This window comes from Oncorhynchus kisutch, linkage group LG21, assembly GCF_002021735.2.
Source record: "Oncorhynchus kisutch isolate 150728-3 linkage group LG21, Okis_V2, whole genome shotgun sequence".
In the NCBI taxonomy this organism is placed as follows: domain Eukaryota; kingdom Metazoa; phylum Chordata; class Actinopteri; order Salmoniformes; family Salmonidae; genus Oncorhynchus; species Oncorhynchus kisutch.
In genome coordinates, this window is record NC_034194.2 from 29,151,129 (window position 1) to 29,174,461 (window position 23,333).

The 23,333-nt window shown below is 43.2% G+C and overlaps 1 protein-coding gene across 1 annotated transcript in view; it reads left to right on the forward strand.

The window, feature by feature from the left end:
* The first annotated feature begins 536 nt into the window (after window positions 1-536).
* LOC109884894 (1-phosphatidylinositol 4,5-bisphosphate phosphodiesterase beta-1) overlaps window positions 537-23,333 on the forward strand; it is a 241,621-nt gene continuing 218,824 nt past the window's right edge. The window contains exons 1-2 of the mRNA XM_031800167.1: window positions 537-889; window positions 7,737-7,814. Coding sequence (XP_031656027.1) covers window positions 791-889; window positions 7,737-7,814 — 177 coding nt within the window. The 5' untranslated portion in view covers window positions 537-790. The remainder of the gene's footprint in view (window positions 890-7,736; window positions 7,815-23,333) is intronic.

Genomic DNA, 23,333 nt, shown 5'->3' on the forward strand with positions numbered 1-23,333 from the left:
GAGAGGGACAACACTTCAAGGTATAAATAATAATATAGAATTGGAGATAATTGTCTTTTGAGTCATCTGAAGTTGTGATCAGTTGTGTGCTGATAATATAGACACAACACATCTGTAGCACATTCTTCATCTGAAACAATCCCCATGGAAAAGCATCATGCACTATGTTCTATGTTCAGTACAGTTCCGTCAGGTGACAGTGGAACTAGAGGAGGTGCAACATCTTGTCCATAAAATAATCTGTGAGTTAAAACATCTGTTACATATTGTTTACAATAATTATCCTTCCAACTGTCAGTCAACATCATCACACATCCAAGAGTGCTTGTGGTCAATTTGGCCACTTATCTCACTTGTGTAACAGTGCTCTCTCGCTCTCTCGTTGTGTGTGTGTGTGTGTGTGTTAGTGTGTGTTAGTGTGTGTGTGTGTGTTGCCTACTATCCAAGATGCCTTGAGCGCAGGGAGGCGCTAGATCACATAGAGCCACTGAACTCGTCCCCCGCATTAACTGTTTTTAAATGGGAGTGCAGACACACTCATTCAGTCTCTCTCTCTCCCTCTCGTCACCAGCGGACTTCACTAGGTCCCTCCGCTGCGCCTGGAGCTTCAAAGCAAAGACCCGCTAACCCATGCGGGGATTAGATACTACCAACACTAGTGGGGTTTTGGTCAGTCTACAGTTCTTCTCATCAGAAGGGTAATTTCGTTTAGGAAAGAAGGCGAAAGGGAGAGAAAGGGCGAAGGAATTAAAACCGTTTCTTCTGCTGTCGGTTGAGAGTAGATGAGTCAATGGCCGGAGCTCAGCCAGGAGTTCACGCGCTGCAGCTCAAGCCCGTGTTTGTGAGCGAGAGCCTGAGAAAGGGCAACAAATTTATGAAATGGGATGATGTGAGTATTTTTTTGTCAGAGTGGACGGGTTTGTCACTGTCCTTTGTGTAGCCAATGTTTGTTACACATTTACCACGGCACTGTAACGCATGTGTTATGCATTTACCACGGCACTGTAACGCATGTGTTACGCATTTACCACGGCACTGTAACGCATGTGTTATGCATTTACCACGGCACTGTAACGCATGTGTTACACATTTACCAAGGCACTGTAACGCATGTGTTATGCATTTACCACGGCACTGTAACGCATGTGTTACACATTTACCACGGCACTGTAACGCATGTGTTACACATTTACCAAGGCACTGTAACGCATGTGTTATGCATTTACCACGGCACTGTAACGCATGTGTTACACATTTACCACAGCACTGCGGCACTGTAACGCATGTGTTACACATTTACCACGGCACTGTAACGCATGTGTTATGCATTTACCACGGCACTGTAACGCATGTGTTACACATTTACCACGGCACTGTAACGCATGTGTTATGCATTTACCACGGCACTGTAACGCATGTGTTATGCATTTACCACGGCACTGTAACGCATGTGTTACGCATTTACCACGGCACTGTAACGCATGTGTTATGCATTTACCACGGCACTGTAACGCATGTGTTACGCATTTACCACGGCACTGTAATGCATTTGTTATGCATTTGCCACGGCACTGTAACGCATATGTTACACATTTACCACAGCACTGCGGCACTGTAACGCATGTGTTATGCATTTACCACGGCACTGTAACGCATGTGTTACACATTTACCACGGCACTGTAACGCATGTGTTATGCATTTACCACGGCACTGTAACGCATGTGTTACGCATTTACCACGGCACTGTAACGCATGTGTTATGCATTTACCACGGCACTGTAACGCATGTGTTACACATTTACCACGGCACTGTAACGTATGTGTTATGCATTTACCACGGCACTGTAATGCATGTGTTACACATTTACCACGGCACTGTAACGCATGTGTTATGCATTTGCCACAGTGCAACAGTCTCAACTGGCTGTTTTAAGGGAATAGTAAACTATCGCTTTACCTCGGTTATAGCCTTTTGGCTGGTGATATGAAAGCGCTATAGTTGTGTGACAATCTAAAACGTGGAAACAACACAGTTAATTCGAATGTTTGGTTTACATTTCATGGTGTGCGTGCATGTATGTTTCTGTATGTGTGCGCAATCCGTGCGCATGCGTGCGTGCCTTTTCAGATTGCTCATTGCCTTGAATTAACCGTGTAACAGAGAAAGCTGACACAATAGTGTGATATTGAATCCATAATCGTTTCAAAACGGTATACAGATCCACCTGAATCTCTACAAAACTATACAATTGAACGTTATAAACCTCGGGTTGAATGAGTTGTATACTGGTAGCCTATCACCAGCCTCTATTGTAATACCCAATACCCACGCCAGTCAGTAGCAGCTAAATGACCTTGATTAAAATGTATTGCGCACCGCTGTTTAGCACGGCTCTGCTAGAAGCCTATCGTCTCTGGGTAAGATTAGCCTACATTAAAAGAAGGCTACTTACTGCAAAGCGTTTCTCATAGATATTTCTCATAGCTAAAACAACTTGTTTTATTTTCCACACAGCATGGTCATGTGGAAAGAAAAGGTTTGCAACTTACGTTTTTTTTCCTTCTAGGGAGCCTAAATAAATAACATACAATTGTCAAGTAGCCAATTAACAACGGAGTATTTGGTGGAATCTGCGTTGGAAATGCCACTGTGTGCACCTGCCAACTGTGTGATGGTGATTGCTATAGCGGAACTGTTGCCTGATACTGCGGTGTTATCATTGTCGTTGTAGCAGAGCAGCGCAAACAAGCGATGACAGTGTATTCACATATTTTGATAGGCATCAAACATCGTCACAGTGTCAGTCTAATACGCAACTACCTTTTTTATACATACACATGAATGAGTCTTTAATAGCAATTAAAAATGTATCTCTCTCCTCTCTCTCCTGTCTCTCTCTGTCTCTCTTTCCTGTCTCTCTGTCTCTCACTCCCTTCTCTCCTGTCTCTCCTCTCTCTCCTGTATCTCCTGTCTCTCCTGTCTCTACTCTCTCTCCTGTCTCTCCTGTCTCTCTGTCTCTCTCTCCTCTCTCTCCTGTCTCTCTATGTCTCTCTCTCCTGTCTCTCTGTCTCTCTCTCCTGTCTCTCCTGTCTCTCCTCTCTCTCCTGTCTCTCTCTCCTGTCTCTCTCTCCTCTCTCTCTTGTCTCTCCTGTCTCTCTCCTCTCTCTCCTGTCTCTCTGTCTCTCTCTCCTCTCTCTCCTGTCTCTCTGTCTCTCTCCTGTCTCTCCTGTCTGTCTCTCCTGTCTCTCAGTCTCTCTTTCCTCTCTCTCCTGTCTCTCCTGTCTCTCAGTCTCTCTCTCCTCTCTCTCCTGTCTCTCCTGTCTCTGTCTCTCTCTATCTCTCCTTTCTCCGTCTGTATATGGTGGTATGTTGTGAGGGGTGTGAGGTGTGTGTGTTTCCCCATGTTGATGTGTTATCGTGTGCTAGCCGTGTTTTTGTAGTTTTCGGATTAGGGTGGGGACCTCTTCCATGGCCACTTTCCAGACCCCACAGTCCACCAAGTCTTTCCTGACACACACACACACACACACATGCATATAGAGAGACACAGGATAGGGAGAGACACAGGGGAGAGACAGGGGGATAGAGAGAGAGACAGAGGGGAGCGAGAGAGACAGAAGGGATAGAGAGAGAGAGACAGAGGGGAGCGAGAGAGACCGGGGATAGAGAGAGAGACAGAGGGGATAGAGAGAGAGACAGAGGGGAGCGAGAGAGACAGAGGGGATAGAGCTACAGTGGGGAGAGAGAGAGTCAGAGGGGAGCGAGAGAGACAGAGGGAGAGAGAGAGACAGAGGGGATAGAGAGAGTCAGAGGGGATAGAGAGAGAGACAGATGGGATAGAGAGAGAGACAGAGGGGAGCGAGGGAGACAGAGGGGATAGAGAGAGAGACAGAGACAGAGGGGATAGAGAGAGACAGAGGGGAGCGAGAGAGACAGAGGGAGAGAGAGAGACAGATGGGATAGAGAGAGTCAGAGGGGATAGAGAGAGAGACAGAGGGGATAGAGAGAGAGACAGAGGGGAGCGAGGGAGACAGAGGGGATAGAGAGAGAGACAGAGACAGAGGGGATAGAGAGAGACAGAGGGGAGCGAGAGAGACAGAGGGAGAGAGAGAGACAGAGGGGATAGAGAGAGTCAGAGGGGATAGAGAGAGTCAGAGGGGATAGAGAGAGAGACAGAGAGAGAGAGGAGGAAGAGAGAGACAGAGGGGATAGAGAGAGAGACAGAGGGGATAGAGAGAGAGACAGGGGAGCGAGAGAGACAGAGAGGATAGAGAGAGACAGAGGGGATAGAGAGAGACAGAGGGGAGCGAGATAGACAGAGGGGATAGAGAGAGTCAGAGGGGATAGAAGAGACAGAAGGGATATAGAGAGACAGAGGCAGACAGATATAGATCATCCAGTAAGTTCGAAATCAAAACCTTTCCCCTGTCTCAGCTGGATGTCAGAAAATAAGTGTCATGGTAACCATGGGGAACCTAGACCATACATGACCAAACAGTGGAGCAAGGAGAGTGGAGTGATTGGTACGATATTGAGCCGAGATGGAAACAAAATCCTCTCAGCATGGTGGAGATGGCATGGAGTGGCCAGAATGCAGTTATTGTATTACAGATGTAGGATCTTAATTTGATCACTCTTTTGTTGCTGAGAATTGTCCTATCACACAGTTATATCAACAGTACCATACTTTTCATGTAGCTTACTGTTGGCCAGCTAATAGCCTGATCACATATCAAGCAACATTAGGGACAAATGGTTCAGGTTTATTTTGCTGTGACAATATAGATCAAATTAAGATCCTACATATGTACACTGTCTGACACAAGTGTTGTAGAGCAAGGAGAAAGGAAGAAGGAGAGAGGGAGAGGGAAGGGAGGGTAGAGGGAAGGGCAGGAGAGGGGAGAGAGGGAGAGGGAAGGGAGGGAAAGAAAGACAGAGAAGAAGAGAGGAAGCAGGAAAGAGATTTTATCAAGTATTTCTCATACCAAATCCTTTCTGTGGGTTTGAAGACCATTTTACTTCGTAAACTCCATCTGTCTGTACTGCTAATCACCCAGACATTGTTATAATGCAGAAGCTAAGCAATCAGAACAATCCCTATTTTTAGGCTATGGCTAATGGTATGGAACACCACTGTGAGGGGTGGATCCACAGTCCACGGAGGCTGTCCCAACTCTGTCTGCCTGCTTCCCTCTGTCCCTTCACTCAAAGGAGAGCTGAGACAAAACCTCTTAACGATCACAATTACTCCGAAATTGGAAAAACTCCTTGTAATGATGGCGATTTCCTTCCCTGGTGTAAGATTTTGTCGGAAAGAAATTGAGAAAACCTTTTAGCTCTTAAGACTAGTCCATCCTCTGAGATGTGTGTGAATGCAGACCCAGAGAGTGAGAGTCAGTGAGTCACCCCCCCCCCCCAATGATAGCCTCTGAGAAAGTCATAATGACTTCATGTGTGTGTAGCTGTGGCCAGGGAGAGTTGGTACATGAAGAAGAGGAGAAGATGGCCATGTGAAGTACAATGATGAACGCAGCGATCAGGCTTGTTCTACCAGGCTTGTGAAAATGGCTGTTTTCACATCATTAAGCAGATTGTCAATGGCCACCAACCATCTTTAACTCTCTCAGCCTGATGTTGCAACATAATCCATCAATCCTCCGTGAAGTTCAGGAGTAATGGGAAAGTCGTTTTTGTCAATCGGTGACAAACACTACAACCATTGCCATAGTCTTAATATCTAATTTTTGTCATCAACTCTATATACCAGGACTTGATATAGTGCATCTTCCCTCTGATTTGTCATGAGTCACGGCATGTTCTTCACGTGTGTAAGTTGACCAAATCAATCCTTCTTGAATCTGTTACAGAGTCACAACGAATCGTTGTTGCCATAGCAAACGTCACCATAGCAAGTGCTTAAAATTCTCTCACAAACCATTTTCACCATCTTGCATATGGATGTTTTCTTGTTCTGTCTGTCTGTCTGTCTGTCTGTCTGTCTGTCTGTCTGTCTGTCTGTCTGTCTGTCTGTCTGTCTGTCTGTCTGTCTGTCTGTCTGTCTGCCTCTTCCAGGTCCCTCTTTGTTTATCACTTTTGCTATCTGCCTAAGTGTCTCTCACACATTCATTCTTTTCATCTCTCTCTCTCCCTCCCTCCCCACCTCCTTCCGTCTGTCCGTCCGTCCGTCTGCTTTCTGTAATAGAGTAGGATCGATACGATTAGCAGATGACAGAGCTGCCCCCAGTCAGACAGCTATAGATCCTAGACATACAGTATAATAAATACTAGACATCTAGGGCCAGTTTCCCAGATCCAGATGAATTGTGTTAGGAACCACACCATTGAGGAAGCACCTGCTTTCAATATATGTTGTATCCCTAATTTACACGTGTTTCCTTTATTTTGGCAGTTACCTGTATATAATCTGCACCATAACATGATGTCATAGAACACATCCTTCAACATAATGAACAACATACAGTCATAGACCTATACCATACAGTCATAGACCTATACCATACAGTCGTAGACCTATACCATACAGTCGTAGATCTATACCATACAGTCGTAGGTCTATACCATACAGTCGTAGAGCTATACCATACAGTCGTAGGTCTATACCATACAGTCGTAGATCTATACCATACAGTCGTAGATCTATACCATACAGTCGTAGGTCTATACCATACAGTCGTAGATCTATACCATACAGTCGTAGGTCTATACCATACAGTCGTAGGTCTATACCATACAGTCGTAGACCTATATCATACAGTCGTAGGTCTATACCATACAGTCGTAGGTCTATACCATACAGTCGTAGATCTATACCATACAGTCGTAGGTCTATACCATACAGTCGTAGGTCTATACCATACAGTCGTAGATCTATACCATACAGTGGTAGATCTATACCATACAGTCGTAGGTCATACCATACAGTCGTAGATCTATACCATACAGTCGTAGGTCTATACCATACAGTCGTAGGTCTATACCATACAGTCGTAGACCTATATCATACAGTCGTAGGTCTATACCATACAGTCGTAGGTCTATACCATACAGTCGTAGGTCTATATCATACAGTCGTAGGTCTATACCATACAGTCGTAGGTCTATATCATACAGTCGTAGGTCTATACCATACAGTCGTAGGTCTATACCATACAGTCGTAGGTCTATACCATACAGTCGTAGGTCTATATCATACAGTCGTAGGTCTATACCATACAGTCGTAGGTCTATACCATACAGTCATAGATCAATACCATACAGTCGTAGATCTATATCATTTTTTCTCAGAAAACCATTAGGTTTGGTTCTGTGATGCAACAATGGTTTAAAAGTGTGTTCAGTGGTGTTGTATATAATCCTGTGTGATTCTTCAGGGTAAGGAAGGACATACAGGAAGATAATCATCCAGTTTGTTCAGCTGAGCGCTGGGCTGGCGACTACGGACAGAAACGCCACAGCTTTTTATAGAAACAGCCAATAATATCTGCAGTTGCTATGTAAAGACGGCCCTGGCCTAGGGCTGCCAATCTGTGTGTGTGTGCGTAGGTGTCTCTCACAGACAATAACATGTACGGCAGCTTACTATACCATAAGCTTACTTTTTCTATCGCACACACACACACAGACACACACAGACACACACACACACACACACACACACACACACACACGCACACCTTTCCCTCTCTCACAAATGGTACCTTTCTCTCTCTACAGGACTCTACTACGGTGACCCCTGTGACCTTACGAGTCGACCCCCAGGGCTACTTCCTGTACTGGACTGACCAGAACAAGGTAAGAACCAGGATATTACACGGAAGGATGAGAATAACAAAGATATTACGCAGAAGGATGATAATAACCAATGGTTACACGTTCAGTGACATCCCATTTCCTTCTCAAACATCAAGAGGACTTGGGTTGAACCAAGAAACACTTTGTTTTTTTATAGGCAGAGATGTTAGAGATACTCTTCATTTAGAAGGAAATACATTTAGGAGAAATCAGGTTGTCCTTATTGTGACACTGAAAGAAAAAACATATTACATGTTATCCTAAGCATACTTCCCTTCTCCCCCGATTGCTGTTTGGCCGGACGGTCAGCTCGCAGAAGAATCTTGGTGCTTCCAAACTTCTTCCATTTAAGAATTATGGAGGCCACTGTGTTCTTGGGGACCTTCAATGCTGCCAATATGTTTTGGTACCCTTCCCCAGATCTGTGCCTCAACACAATACTTTCTCAGGGCTCTACGGATAATTAATTTGACCTCATGGCTTGGTTTTTTCTCTGACATGCAATGTCAACTGTGGGACCTTATATAGACAGTTTTGTGCTTTTCCAAATCATGTCTAAATCAATTGAATTTACCACAGGTGGACTCCAATAAAGTTGTAGAAACATCTCAAGGATGATGGAAACAGGATGCACCTGAGCTCAATTTCGAGTCTCATAGTAAATGGTCTCAATAGTTTTGTAAATAAGGTATTTCTGTTTATTTTTTTTTATAAATGTGCCAACCTGGAGGGGAGGGGAGGAGAGGAGGTGGGAGGGGAGGAGAGGGTAAGGGGAGGAGAGGAGAGGAGTCAGGAAACCCCTCTGTTCTAACCATTTTCCCTAAAGACGAAAGGCCATTAGTGAAGAGGACAGGAGAAGACCATAGGTGTGTGTGTGTGCATGTGTGTGTGTATGCACGTGCCTGTGTGTGTGTACACGTGTGCCAGGGTTGGTGCGTGCTTGCATGTGTGCCAGGGCCAGTGTGTGTGTGTGTGTGGGGGGGGGGGGGGATATAAAGGCAGAGAGTCATCAGCTATATATCCGTATATAAACACAGACAGTCATCATCTATCTCTCAGTATATAAACACAGAGAGTCATCATCTATCTCTCAGTATATAAACACAGAGAGTCATCATCTGTCTCTCAGTATATAAACACAGAGAGTCATCATCTATATCTCAATATATAAACACAGAGAGTCATCATCTATATCTCAGTATATAAACACAGAGAGTCATCTATATCTCAGTATATAAACACAGAGAGTCATCATCTATATCTCAGTATATAAACACAGAGAGTCATCTATATCTCAGTATATTAACAGAGAGAGTCATCTATATCTCGGTATATAAACACAGAGAGTCATCATCTATATCTCAGTATATACAGTGCCTTGCGAAAGTATACGGCCCCCTTGAACTTTGCGGCCTTTTGCCACATTTCAGGCTTCAAACATAAAGATATAAAACTGTATTTTTTTGTGAAGAATCAACAACAAGTGGGACACAATCATGAAGTGGAACGACATTTATTGGATATTTCAAACTTTTTTAACAAATCAAAAATGTAAAAATTGGGCGTGCAAAATTATTCAGCCCCTTTACTTTCAGTGCAGCAAACTCTCTCCAGAAGTTCATTGAGGATCTCTGAATGATCCAATGTTGACCTAAAGGACTAATGATGATAAATACAATCCACCTGTGTGTAATCAAGTCTCCGTATAAATGCACCTGCACTGTGATAGTCTCAGAGGTCCGTTAAAAGCGCAGAGAGCATCATGAAGAACAAGGAGCACACCTGGCAGATCCGAGATACTGTTGTGAAGAAGTTTAAAGCCGGATTTGGATACAAAAAGATTTCCCAAGCTTTAAACATCCCAAGGAGCACTGTGCAAGCGATAATATTGAAATGGAAGGAGTATCAGACCACTGCAAATCTACCAAGACCTGGCCGTCCCTCTAAACTTTCAGCTCATACAAGGAGAAGACTGATCAGAGATGCAGCCAAGAGGCCCATGATCACTCTGGATGAACTGGAGAGATCTACAGCTGAGGTGGGAGACTCTGTCCATTTGACAACAATCAGTCGTATATTGCACAAATCTGGCCTTTATGGAGGAGTGGCAAGAAGAAAGCCATTTCTTAAAGATATCCATAAAAAGTGTTGTTTAAAGTTTGCCACAAGCCACCTGGGAGACACACCAAACATGTGGAAGAAGGTGCTCTGGTCAGATGAAACCAAAATTGAACTTTTTGGCAACAATGCAAAACGTTATGTTTGGCGTAAAAGCAACACAGCTCATCACCCTGAACACGCCATCCCCACTGTCAAACATGGTGGTGGCAGCATCATGGTTTGGGCCTGCTTTTCTTCAGCAGGGACAGGGAAGATGGTTAAAATTGATGGGAAGATGGATGGAGCCAAATACAGGACCATTCTGGAAGAAAACCTGATGGAGTCTGCAAAAGACCTGAGACTGGGACGGAGATTTGTCTTCCAACAAGACAATGATCCAAAACATAAAGCAAAATCTACAATGGAATGGTTCAAAAATAAACATATCCAGGTGTTAGAATGGCCAAGTCAAAGTCCAGACCTGAATCCAATCGAGAATCTGTGGAAAGAACTGAAAACTGCTGTTCACAAATGCTCTCCATCCAACCTCACTGAGCTCGAGCTGTTTTGCAAGGAGGAATGGGAAAACATTTCAGTCTCTCGATGTGCAAACTGATAGAGACATACCCCAAGCGACTTACAGCTGTAATCGCAGCAAAAGGTGGCGCTACAAAGTATTAACTTAAGGGGGCTGAATAATTTTGCACGCCCAAATTTTCAGTTTTTGATTTGTTAAAAAAGTTTGAAATATCCAATAAATGTCGTTCCACTTCATGATTGTGTCCCACTTGTTGTTGATTCTTCACAAAAAATACAGTTTTATATCTTTATGTTTGAAGCCTGAAATGTGGCAAAAGGTCGCAAAGTTCAAGGGGGCCGAATACTTTCGCAAGGCACTGTAAACACAGAGAGTCATCTATATCTCAGTATATTAACAGAGAGAGTCATCTATATCTCGGTATATAAACACAGAGAGTCATCATCTATATCTCAGTATATAAACACAGAGAGTCATCTATTTCTCAGTATATTAACAGAGAGAGTCATCTATATCTCGATATATAAACACAGAGAGTCATCATCTATATCTCAGTATATAAACACAGAGAGTCATCATCTATATCTCAGTATATAAACACAGAGAGTCATCTATATCTCAAATCAAAATAACTACTCCTTCAAGGTCACAGAGCGAGCGACGTCACCAATTGAAACACTATTAGCGCGCACCTCGCTAACTAGCTAGCCATTTCACATCGGTTACACATGTAGAACTCTGTGTGGAAAGGGTTCTGCATGGAACTCAAATGGGGTTCTTCCTGGAACCAAAAAGGGTTCTTCAAAGGGTTCTCTTATGGGGACAGCCGAGATGGCACCTTTTTGTCTAAGAGTGTATAAGTACAGTATGTATTTGTGTGTACATGTACTGTTACAATGTGCCTTAACATAGTGTATCTGCAGTGTTACTGTACTGTTACAATGTGTCTTAACATAGTGTATCTGCGGGGTAATGTACTGTTACAATGTGTCTTAACATAGTGTATCTGCAGGGTAATGTACTGTTACAATGTGCCTTAACATAGTGTATCTGCAGGGTAATGTACTGTTACAATGTGCCTTAACATAGTGTATCTGCAGTGTTACTGTACTGTTACAATGTGTCTTAACATAGTGTATCTGCGGGGTAATGTACTGTTACAATGTGTCTTAACATAGTGTATCTGCAGGGTAATGTATTGTTACAATGTGCCTTAACATAGTGTATCTGCAGGGTAATGTACTGTTACAATGTGCCTTAACATAGTGTATCTGCAGTGTTACTGTACTGTTACAATGTGTCTTAACATAGTGTATCTGCGGGGTAATGTACTGTTACAATGTGTCTTAACATAGTGTATCTGCAGGGTAATGTACTGTTACAATGTGTCTTAACATAGTGTATCTGCAGTGTTACTGTACTGTTACAATGTGTCTTAACATAGTGTATCTGCGGGGTAATGTACTGTTACAATGTGTCTTACCATAGTGTATCTGCAGGGTAATGTACTGTTACAATGTGTCTTAACATAGTGTATCTGCAGGGTAATGTACTGTTACAATGTGTCTTAACATAGTGTATCTGCGGGGTAATGTACTGTTGCAATGTGTCTTAACATAGTGTATCTGCAGGGTAATGTACTGTTACAATGTGCCTTAACATAGTGTATCTGTGGGGTAATGTACTGTTACAATGTGTCTTACCATAGTGTATCTGTGGGGTAATGTACTGTTACAATGTGCCTTAACATAGTGTATCTGTGGGCTAATGTACTGTTACAATGTGTCTTACCATAGTGTATCTGCAGGGTAATGTACTGTTACAATGTGTCTTACCATAGTGTATCTGCAGGGTAATGTACTGTTACAATGTGTCTTAACATAGTGTATCTGCAGTGTTACTGTACTGTTACAATGTGTCTTAACATAGTGTATCTGCAGGGTAATGTACTGTTACAATGTGCCTTAACATAGTGTATCTGCAGGGTAATGTACTGTTACAATGTGCCTTACCATAGTGTATCTGCAGGGTAATGTACTGTTACAATGTGTCTTACCATAGTGTATCTGTGGGGTAATGTACTGTTATAATGTGTCTTAACATAGTGTATCTGCAGTGTTACTGTACTGTTACAATGTGCCTTAACATAGTGTATCTGCAGGGTAATGTACTGTTACAATGTGTCTTAACATAGTGTATCTGCAGGGTAATGTACTGTTACAATGTGCCTTAACATAGTGTATCTGCAGGGTAATGTACTGTTACAATGTGCCTTAACATAGTGTATCTGTGGGGTAATGTACTGTTACAATGTGCCTTAACATAGTGTATCTGCAGGGTAATGTACTGTTACAATGTGTCTTACCATAGTGTATCTGCGGGGTAATGTACTGTTACAATGTGCCTTACCATAGTGTATCTGCAGTGTTACTGTACTGTTACAATGTGTCTTAACATAGTGTATCTGTGGGGTAATGTACTGTTACAATGTGCCTTACCATAGTGTATCTGCAGGGTAATGTACTGTTACAATGTGTCTTAACATAGTGTATCTGCAGGGTAATGTACTGTTACAATGTGTCTTAACATAGTGTATCTGCGGGGTAATGTACTGTTACAATGTGTCTTAACATAGTGTATCTGCAGTGTTACTGTACTGTTACAATGTGTCTTAACATAGTGTATCTGCGGGGTAATGTACTGTTACAATGTGTCTTAACATAGTGTATCTGCGGGGTAATGTACTGTTACAATGTGCCTTAACATAGTGTATCTGCACACTAAAAGAAGTCCACATCATTACACTTGTCCACTGTGTGTGTGTGTCCACTGTGTGTGTGTGTGTGTGTGTGAGACACAGCCTGATGGCCTGCAGAGCTAAAGCATTCCTTAGATTCCTCAGGAGCAGAGAACCAGTGGACAGATCTTGCCTCTAGCTTTTAGACACACAAACGTACAAGCGCACGCGCACACACTTTTAAAGCACATTTTCTGCAATTCTACACATTATGCCATGTTCTTATGCTATATGACTAACTAAAATATTACAACAAAATGCTGCTAAGTGAATATTGGTAGAAACACTGGTCAGGCAGGGCAGACTAAAGGGTTTGATGTATTCCACTGGTGGGGGTTGTCCAGGGGTTTGTAGGTGGCTGAATGGGATTGAGACATCTGGACAGAACTATTCATTGTTATCTGAAAAACGAAAGAACGTGTCCCATCCTTCAACAGCTCAGTGAGAGAGATCTTGGCACTGAGTCACGTCGCTGTGCGTGCCTGCTGTGTGTGTGTGTGTCACTGGCAGATTGGCGTTTATTGTCATGAGTCTTGTCCTGGAGGCAGAACTGAGCGATTTCCCCTTAGATAGGCCAGCTGCAAAGTCAAAATTGGCTATATTGAAAAAATTCATGAAAACAAAATGGAGCTTTTTGGTCTTAATTTAAGGTTAGGGTTCGGCATTAGGGTGAGAAGTGCTGTTAAGGTTAGGGTTAAAATCAGATTTGTATTAATTTGTGGCATGCCAGCTAGTGACTCTGCAGAGCTGCGTCCAGAACAAGATTCATGTGAAAACTTGCGTGTGTGTGTGTGCATGCCTGTGTGTGTGTGTGTGCATGCCTGTGTGTGTGTGCATGCCTGTGTGTGTGTGCATGCCTGTGTGTGTGTGTGTGTGTGTGTGTATGCCTGTGTGTGTGTGTGTGTGTGTGTGTATGCCTGTGTGTGTGTGTGTGCATGCCTGTGTGTGTGTGTGTGTGCATGCCTGTGTGTGTGTGTGTGTGTGTGTGCATGCCTGTGTGTGTGTGTGTGTGTGTGTGTGTGTGTGTGTGTGTGTGTGTGTGTGTGTGTGTGTGTGAGTATGTGTGTGTGTGTGTGTGAGTGTGTGTGTGTGTGTGTGTGTGTGTGTGTGCATGCCTGTGTGTGTGTGTGTGTGTGTGTGTGTGTGTGTGCATGCCTGTGTGTGTGTGTGTGTGTGTGTGTGTGTGTGTGTGTGCATGCCTGTGTGTGTGTGTGTGTGTGTGTGAGTGTGTGAGTGTGTGTGTGTGTGCATGCCTGTGTGTGTGTGTGTGTGTGTGTGTGTGTGTGTGTGTGTGTGTGTGTGTGTGTGTGTGTGTGTGTGGGTGTGTGTGCATGCCTGTGTGTGTGTGTGTGTGTGTGTGTGTGTGTGTGTGTGTGTGTGTGTGTGCATGCCTGTGTGTGTGTGTGTGTGTGTGTGTGTGTGTGTGTGTGTGTGTGTGTGTGTGTGTGTGTGTGTGTGTGTGTGTGTGTGTGTGTGTGTGTGTGTGTGTGTGTGTGTGTGTGTGTGTGTGTGTGTGCGTGCGTGTGTGTGTGTCCAGCATCCCGGCATCTGTGTCTCTCTGCCATATTGTATTGTTAAACAGGCAGCTGGTATGAAAACTCCTGTGGTCATATGTCTCCAAGTTTTATGTCCCCATGTGTCCCTCAACCTGGATTCTACTGTATGTTAACCTTTTTTTACAAGGAAGTAAGTGGGAAAATGTAGTGCTAGTGGGAAAATGTAGTGCTAGTGGGAAAATGTAGTGCTAGTGGGAAAATGTAGTGCTAGTTGAAAAATGTAGTGCTAGTTGAAAAATGTAGTGGTAGTTGAAAAATGTAGTGCTAGTGTAAAAATGTAGTGCTAGTGGAAAATTGTGCTAGTTGAAAAATGTAGTGCTAGTGGAAAAATGTAGTGCTAGTTGAAAAATGTAGGTGCTAGTGGAAAAATGTAGTGCTAGTGTAAAAATGTAGTGCTAGTGTAAAAATGTAGTGCTAGTGTAAAAATGTAGTGCTATTGTAAAAATGTAGGTGCTAGTGGAAAAATGTAGTGCTTGTGGAAAAATGTAGGTGCTAGTGGAAAAATGTAGGTGCAGTGCTAGTGGAAAAATGCAGGTGCTAGTGGAAAAATGTAGTGCTAGTGGAAAAATGTAGGTGCTTTTGGATAAATGTAGTGCTAGTGGAAAAATGTAGGTGCTAGTGGAAAAATGTAGGTGCTAGTGGAAAAATGTAGTGCTAGTGGAAAAATGTAGTGCTAGTGGAAAAATGTAGGTGCAGTGCTAGTGGAAAAATGTAGGTGCAGTGCTAGTGGAAAAATGTAGGTGCAGTGCTAGTGGAAAAATGTAGGTGCAGTGCTAGTGGAAAAATGTAGGTGCAGTGGAAAAATGTAGTGCTAGTGGAAAAATGTAGTGCTAGTGGAAAAATGTAGTGCTAGTGGAAAAATGTAGTGCTAGTGGAAAAATGTAGTGCTAGTGGAAAAATGTAGTGCTAGTGGAAAAATGTAGTGCTAGTGGAAAAATGTAGTGCTAGTGGAAAAATGTAGGTGCAGTGGATAAATGTAGGTGCTAGTGGAAAAATGTAGGTTCACTCAAAGAAATTTAGGAGCACAATGAAATATATTTGAGGTAATAAAGCTTTTTCGAAATTCTAAATAAAAATTTCAGGTGCACAGCAAGATATTTAGGCGCATGTGTGAATAGAATGGTGTCCCTGTAGAGCCCTGTCAACCCAACCAGACCTAATCCACACACCACAGAATCACATGCACAAACACACACACACACACAACACCAGGCCAAAAGTTAAGAGTCATCACTCATCACCGATATTGTGTAACAGAGGATTAACATCACACTCACCTCAGTACGCCACGGCCTCTAGTTTACATATCGTTCCCTGTCCTAATTGATTATTGTATGTGTGTATGTATATTACTGTAAATATTGATCACTTTCCTTGTGTATGATCATATATTTGGATACATTGAATGTTAATATTGTGAAACTACAGTATGTGAAACATTTTTGACCTCTTGTTTCAGGAAGTGATGTCACTGAGTACTGCCCCTATATATAGGACCTTCCACCCCCACCTGGGATATGGATGCCTGACCTAAAGGTGGAAACGTTGTTATAAATAAACATCACCTGGGAGCATGAGCAGCAATGTGCAGTGTTTACCTTTCTGTTTCCAACTAGAGAACAGCCTATTGCTGTCATTATCAGCACACAGCGCATTATGACGACAGAGTTTACATACTGTGTGTGACACACAAACACCCACACACATTCCTTCAGTGCCCAACAAGTAACTGGTGCCTCTGTGAAGGGTACAAATGAAGTCTTCTACCAACCGGTGGAGAGAGTTTCTTGATTGGTGGATTGTGTGTATATGTGTGTGTATGGCATGTGTTGAATAAACTGGCATGTTTGATGGACCTCACTATATTGACATCCATTCTGTCTAGTTGCCATGGTAGCCATACAATAATATGCACCTTGAAATGCCAGGTGCAGTCGTCTCTTATTCCCTCTTCAGATTTGATGAGCTGCTTTTGTTATCCGTCTCATCGGATGTTTGGGGGCAAAGCAAGAAAGGAAAAGGGATAGCTTCTTCAAGAGATCAATGATCATAGTAATGAATGAATGTCAGATCTCTTGCATTTTTTAAATCGCAAACTTTTTAAAGAGACAGTGTACAATTTTCTATATAATGCATCTCAATAGAACAATAGGGAATATACGCAATGTAGAAACCAAAGATTCCACAAATGACTTTGTAATTTCAATGACAGGTATTCATATCAACATTTGAGCTTTTACAATAAACTAATGTCTTCACAGTATTACATATTAGTTGCTAGGGCACAAAGTAGCTAGAATTCACTAAGGCCTAATACAGTGTAACGATGCACGCTGAGAGTCAAGAAGCAAGTTCAGGGAGTGAGTGTTTTAATAAATAAAATAAACATAATACGCACAACGCACAGACAGGAAACAGAAACAATGATGCCTGGGGAAGGAACCAAAGGGAGTGACATATATAGGGCAGGTAATGATGGAGTCCAGGTGAGTGATGATGCACAGGTGCTTGTAACAATGGTGACAGGTGTGTGACATAGAGCCCGGAGAGGGAGCACACATGACATATAGGCTGTATCTCAATCCATTACTACCAATAAAAAAATGTGGGTTAGGTTTAGGGTTAGGGGTTTGGGGTTAGGGTTAGAGTTAGTGTTAGGAATGTGGGTTGGGGTTTGGGGTTAGGGTTAGAGTTAGTGTTAGGAATGTGGGTTGGGGTTTGGGGTTAGGGGTTAGGGTTAGAGTTAGTGTTAGGAATTTGGGTTAGGGTTAGGGGTTTGGGGTTAGGAGTTTGGGTTAGGGTTAGGGGTTAGGGTTAGTGTTAGAGTTAGGAGTTTGGGTTCAGGTTTAGGGGTTAGGGTTAGTGTTAGAGTTAGGAGTTTGGGTTAGGTTTAGGGGTTTGGGGTTAGGGTTAGGGTTAGAGTTAGAGTTAGGAGCTTGGGTTCAGGTTTAGGAGTTTGGGGTTAGGGTTAGGGTTAGGGTTAGGGGTTTGGGGTTAGGGTTTGGGGTTAGGGGTTTGGGGTTAGGGTTAGGGGTTAGGGGTTTAGGGTTAGGGGTTTGGGGTTAGGGTTAGGGTTAGAGAAAATTTGATTTTAAATGGGAATCAAAAAGAAAACATGTGTTGTGAGGGAGGGGGAGGGAGTGGAAGGTTCCTCTAGGGACACTCCAGTTTAAGCTCTCAGCCTCTAACAATACATGACATGTCTCTCAGTTACATTTTGGGGGACATTTTGTTACATTTTGGGGGAGGGACAAAACATTTTTTTGCATAGAAGGTAATTGGTTGCACCAGGTCTTATTTAGGGGTTTCATAGCAAAGGGGATGAATACACACAACTTTTCAGTTTTTTATTTTTTATAACAAAGAGTGAGTGGGAGAGAGTGTTGAGTGGTCTGGGAACCCACAACACAATAAACACTCAAACAAAACCATGGCTACACATCACTTAAAAACACAACACCAAATCTTCCTCCAACCGCATCTGAATACCCCATATACTCATGAACAGATCAATGTTGTTAACCATTTTATAATAGGCTAATTCAATTCTCAGTCTCGCTGCCAACATCCCTTCCAGCATTCCCACCACATCCACAGACCCCTGTCTCTGAATACTGTTCTGTCTGGTCTTCCATATTGCTAATTTAGCTGCCCCTGACACAGAATGATGCAAAATAACTACACCCCTTCGACTAAACCTGTGCTTTAGCCCAAATAAAACTGTTAGGAAGAGAAAACCTCTCCCAGAGCTGAGAACCAGCCAGTGATCAGGTCAATCATCCCGACCGATCCAGGACACTGTAAGAGCAGGTGTGCCAGAGTTTCAGACTCTGAATGGGCACCCTTCCCCAACAGTAGGATCCAGGTGTACCAGATGCATATTGGTGGCTATGGCTCCATGTATTATCCTCCATTGCAGGTCAGCTGTCCCCTTTTCAATAGGCAGTTTATATAAATACCACCAACAGCCTTTTGGGGAGGCACCTGGACCAAACAAGAAGCACTCAACACTTTTACTCAGATTTTGTACATGGCCTTATTTCCCACCACCTTGAACTCCCCCAGCTCTGGGGTATGGAAGGAAAGCAGCATCCCCACGTCCTCCTCTAATGCACCCGTCAGAGCAGTAACATTCAGAGCAGGGAACACATAATCCAGACCTTCCGTCCACCGATCAGAATTGGAACAGTAGTGATCAGATACATACAACCTGTCTAACCTTCCAACCCTACTACAGTAGTGATCAGATACATGCAACCTGTCTAACCTTCCAACCCTACTACAGTAGTGATCAGATACATGCAACCTGTCTAACCTTCCAACCCTACTACAGTAGTGATCAGATACATACAACCGGTCTAACCTTCCAACCCTACTACAGTAGTGATCAGATACATACAACCTGTCTAACCTTCCAACCCTACTACAGTAGTGATCAGATACATGCAACCTGTCTAACCTTCCAACCCTACTACAGTAGTGATCAGATACATGCAACCTGTCTAACCTTCCAACCCTACTACAGTAGTGATCAGATACATATACAACCTGTCTAACCTTCCAACCCTACTACAGTAGTGATCAGATACATGCAACCTGTCTAACATTGCTGTTCTGACACCACCTTCATTAACTTTTAACCATGTGTGCTGCCTCACTGTTGCATTCCTTACTCTCCACACATCAGAAAGCTCAAACTCAGTTAATAGACCAGACAGGCAAGTGGCTGACCGCAGGTGAGGTTCTTCAGCAGTGCGATCAACAGTAGAATCCACTGTATAGTTCCAGTCCCTCCCTAAAACCATACACCCCTCTTGATCACAGTCTTAAGGTTTCCTTTACTTGATCAATTACAGCAATACATTGCATACATTAGGAGCATGAACATTCCCCCCAAAATACAAATAAACATACCATCTGCCTTGACCAATAAAACACAACCCAATCTCTGTTGTAGATACCACAGTCACCCCTAAACCTGAGGAAAACAAGATTGCCACCCAGCACTGAAATTAGTACCATGACTGAGTGTATGCTGCTCCTCCCACCACATACCCCAGTCAACCTCATTTTCCTCATCACTATGTGTCTCCTGTAGGAAAACTACATTAAGCCTTTTCTGTTTTATTACTTCTAATACCAAAGCCCTCTTATTCCTGTCCCTTCCCCCATTAATACTGAGAGAACCTCCCCTTAGTACCTCCATGTAGATAGGAGAAGCAGAAGAAACCACAGAGAAACCAAGGAGAAAAAAAAACACCCTATGAGGCATGATCATCATCATTGTTTTAATTTTCTCTGAACCTGACCACGCTTCCCACCACCTTTTGCTGCCGTAACAGCAGTAACACATTTCCTCAAGCGAAAACGCTTCTTCTCGCTCAACTGGTCGAACCCCACCGTCTTCTGTAACATCCCAGCTGACCTTACAAACTTATCAACATTAAAAAAATCTGCTGATTTGACAGATTTCCCAAAAGTCTGATCCAGGAACCCATTTATCTCCTCTAGATTGTAAATTGAGTCGTCGACCGGCTGCTATCATATCAAAAGAGATGTCCATATCCTTCTCCTGATCCTCCTCAACTGAGGCCACAGACCCCTGACTCCCCTCACCGTCAACACGGACAACTTGTTCCTCAACAACAGGTTCTTCTACATCAGTGGGCCCAGGCGTTCCGATGGACCACCTGCGCCCCTCCCTCCGCCTTTTCCCTTTTCGGAGAAAAAAGCGGCGTAACTTGAATAAACATACCTTTAAAAATCAAGATGCTTTTCTTTAAGAAGCAACATTCTTATAGCCTACCTTCTCTCCTACGGCGACCAGAAACTCCTCTACAGTGACAGTACCTTCATGCATAGAAAAAGGAAAACAACCAAGAAAAGTAAAACAAGAAGGAAAAAACTGAGAGAGAGGGAGACAGAGACCGAGAGAGAGAGTGACCGAGAGACAGAGACAGAGAGAGAGAGCGACAGAGAGAGAGAGACAGAGACCGAGAGAGAGAGTGACCGAGAGACAGAGACAGAGAGAGAGAGTGACCGAGAGACAGAGACAGAGAGAGAGAGTGACCGAGAGACAGAGACAGAGAGACAGAGCGACAGAGAGAGAGAGACAGAGACCGAGAGAGAGAGTGACCGAGAGACAGAGACAGAGAGAGAGAGCGACAGAGAGAGAGAGACAGAGACCGAGACCGAGAGAGAGAGTGACCGAGAGACAGAGAGAGAGAGAGCGACAGAGAGAGAGAGACAGAGACCGAGAGAGAGTGTCCGAGAGACAGAGAGAGAGAGAGCGACAGAGAGAGAGATACAGAGACCGAGAGAGAGAGTGACCGAGAGACAGAGAGAGAGAGAGCGACAGAGAGAGAGACAGAGACCGAGAGAGAGTGTCCGAGAGACAGAGACAGAGAGAGCGACAGAGAGAGAGAGAAAGATAGAGACAAAAAGAGAGAGAGACTGAGAGAGAGAGAGACAGAGAGAGACAGAGAGAGAGACAGAGAGAGACAGAGAGAGCGACAGAGAGAGACAGAAAGAGAGAGAGAGACTGAGAGAGAGAGAGAGAGACAGAGAGAAATAGAGAGAGAGAGACAGAGAGAGAGACAGCGAGAGAGAGAGATAGAGAGAGAGACAAAACAATACAGAAATACACTACGGAAAAAGAAGGAACAGCATGTCAGAAATCAGCTCAATGTAATTGAATAATCCATAGACTCTAACCACTTCTGGGAAAATTGGAAAACACTAAACAAACAACAACACAAATAATTATCTTTCCAAAATGGAGATGTATGGGTAAACCACTTCTCCAATCTTTTTGGCTCTATGAAAAAGAATAAAGAGCAAAAACATATACATGATCAAATAAAGATCTTAGAATCAACTATTAAAGACTACCAGAACCCACTGGATTCTCCAATTACATTGAATGAAAAATAAAAACCCTCCAACCCAAAAAGGCCTGTGGTGTTGATGGTATCCTCAATGAAATGATCAAATATACAGACAACAAATTCCAATTGGCTATACTAAAACTCTTTAACATCATACTTAGCTCTGGCATCTTCCCCAATATTTGGAACCAAGGACTGATCACCCCAATCCACAAAAGTGGAGACAAATTTGACCCCAATAACTACCGTGGAATATGCGTCAACAGTAACCTTGGGAAAATCCTCTGCATTATCATTAACAGCAGACTCGTACATTTCCTCAATGAAAACAATGTACTGAGCAAATGTCAAATTGGCTTTTTACCAAATTACCGTACAACAGACCATGTATTCACCCTGCACACCCTAATTGACAACCAAACAAACCAAAACAAAGGCAAAGTCTTCTCATGCTTTGTTGATTTCAAAAAAGCCTTCGACTCAATCTGGCATGAGGGTCTGCTATACAAACTGATGGAAAGTGGTGTTGGGGATAAAACATACGGCATTATAAAATCCATGTACACAAACAACAAGTGTGCGGTTAAAATTGGCAAAAAACACACCAATTTCTTCACACAGGGTCGTGGGGTGAGACAGGGATGCAGCTTAAGCCCCACCCTCTTCAACATATATATCAACGAATTGGCGCGGGCACTAGAAATGTCTGCAGCACCCGGCCTCACCCTACTAGAATCCGAAGTCAAATGTCTGCTGTATGCTGATGATCTGGTGCTTCTGTCACCAACCAAGGAGGGCCTACAGCAGCACCTAGATCTTATGCACAGATTCTGTCAGACCTGGGCCCTGACAGTAAATCTCAGTAAGACCAAAATAATGGTGTTCCAAAAAATGTCCAGTCACCAGGACCACAAATACAAATTCTATCTAGACACTGTTGCCCTAGAGCACACAAAAAACTATACATACCTTGGCCTAAACAGGTAACTTCCACAAAGCTGTGAACAATCTGAGATACAAGGCAAGAAGGGCATTCTATGCCATCAAAAGGAACATACATTTCAACATACCAATTAGGATTTGGCTAAAAATACTTGAATCAGTCATAGAGCTGCCCACAAAATGAGGTGGAAACTGAGCTGCACTTCCTAACCTCCTGCCCAATGTATGACCATATTAGAGAGACATATTTCCCTCAGATTACACAGATCCACAAAGAATTTGAAAACAAATCCAATTTTGATAAACTCCCATATCTACTGGGTGAAATTCCACAGTGTGCACACAGTGTCCACTACCTCACTTGCTTTGGCAATGTTAACACGTTTCCCATGCCAATAAAGCCCTTGAATTGAATTGAGAGAGAGACAGAGAGAGAGAGAGAGAGAGAGAGACAGAGAGAGAGAGAGAGACCGAGAGAGAGACAGAGAGACCGGGAGAGAGGAGAAAACCTGGAGTACTGGCCAGTTTAGAACTGATGGTCATGAGAGCCAGAGAGCGAGAGTTTGCTTTCCTGGAGTCATTCGTCCCTCTTCTCCCTCGTTCTCTCTGTCACTAAAGCCATGGCATGGCGTCACTTCATTTGTCTGATGAGACTATTTCACGGGACATTAGCATTTTCAGATATGATTGAGTGTGTTT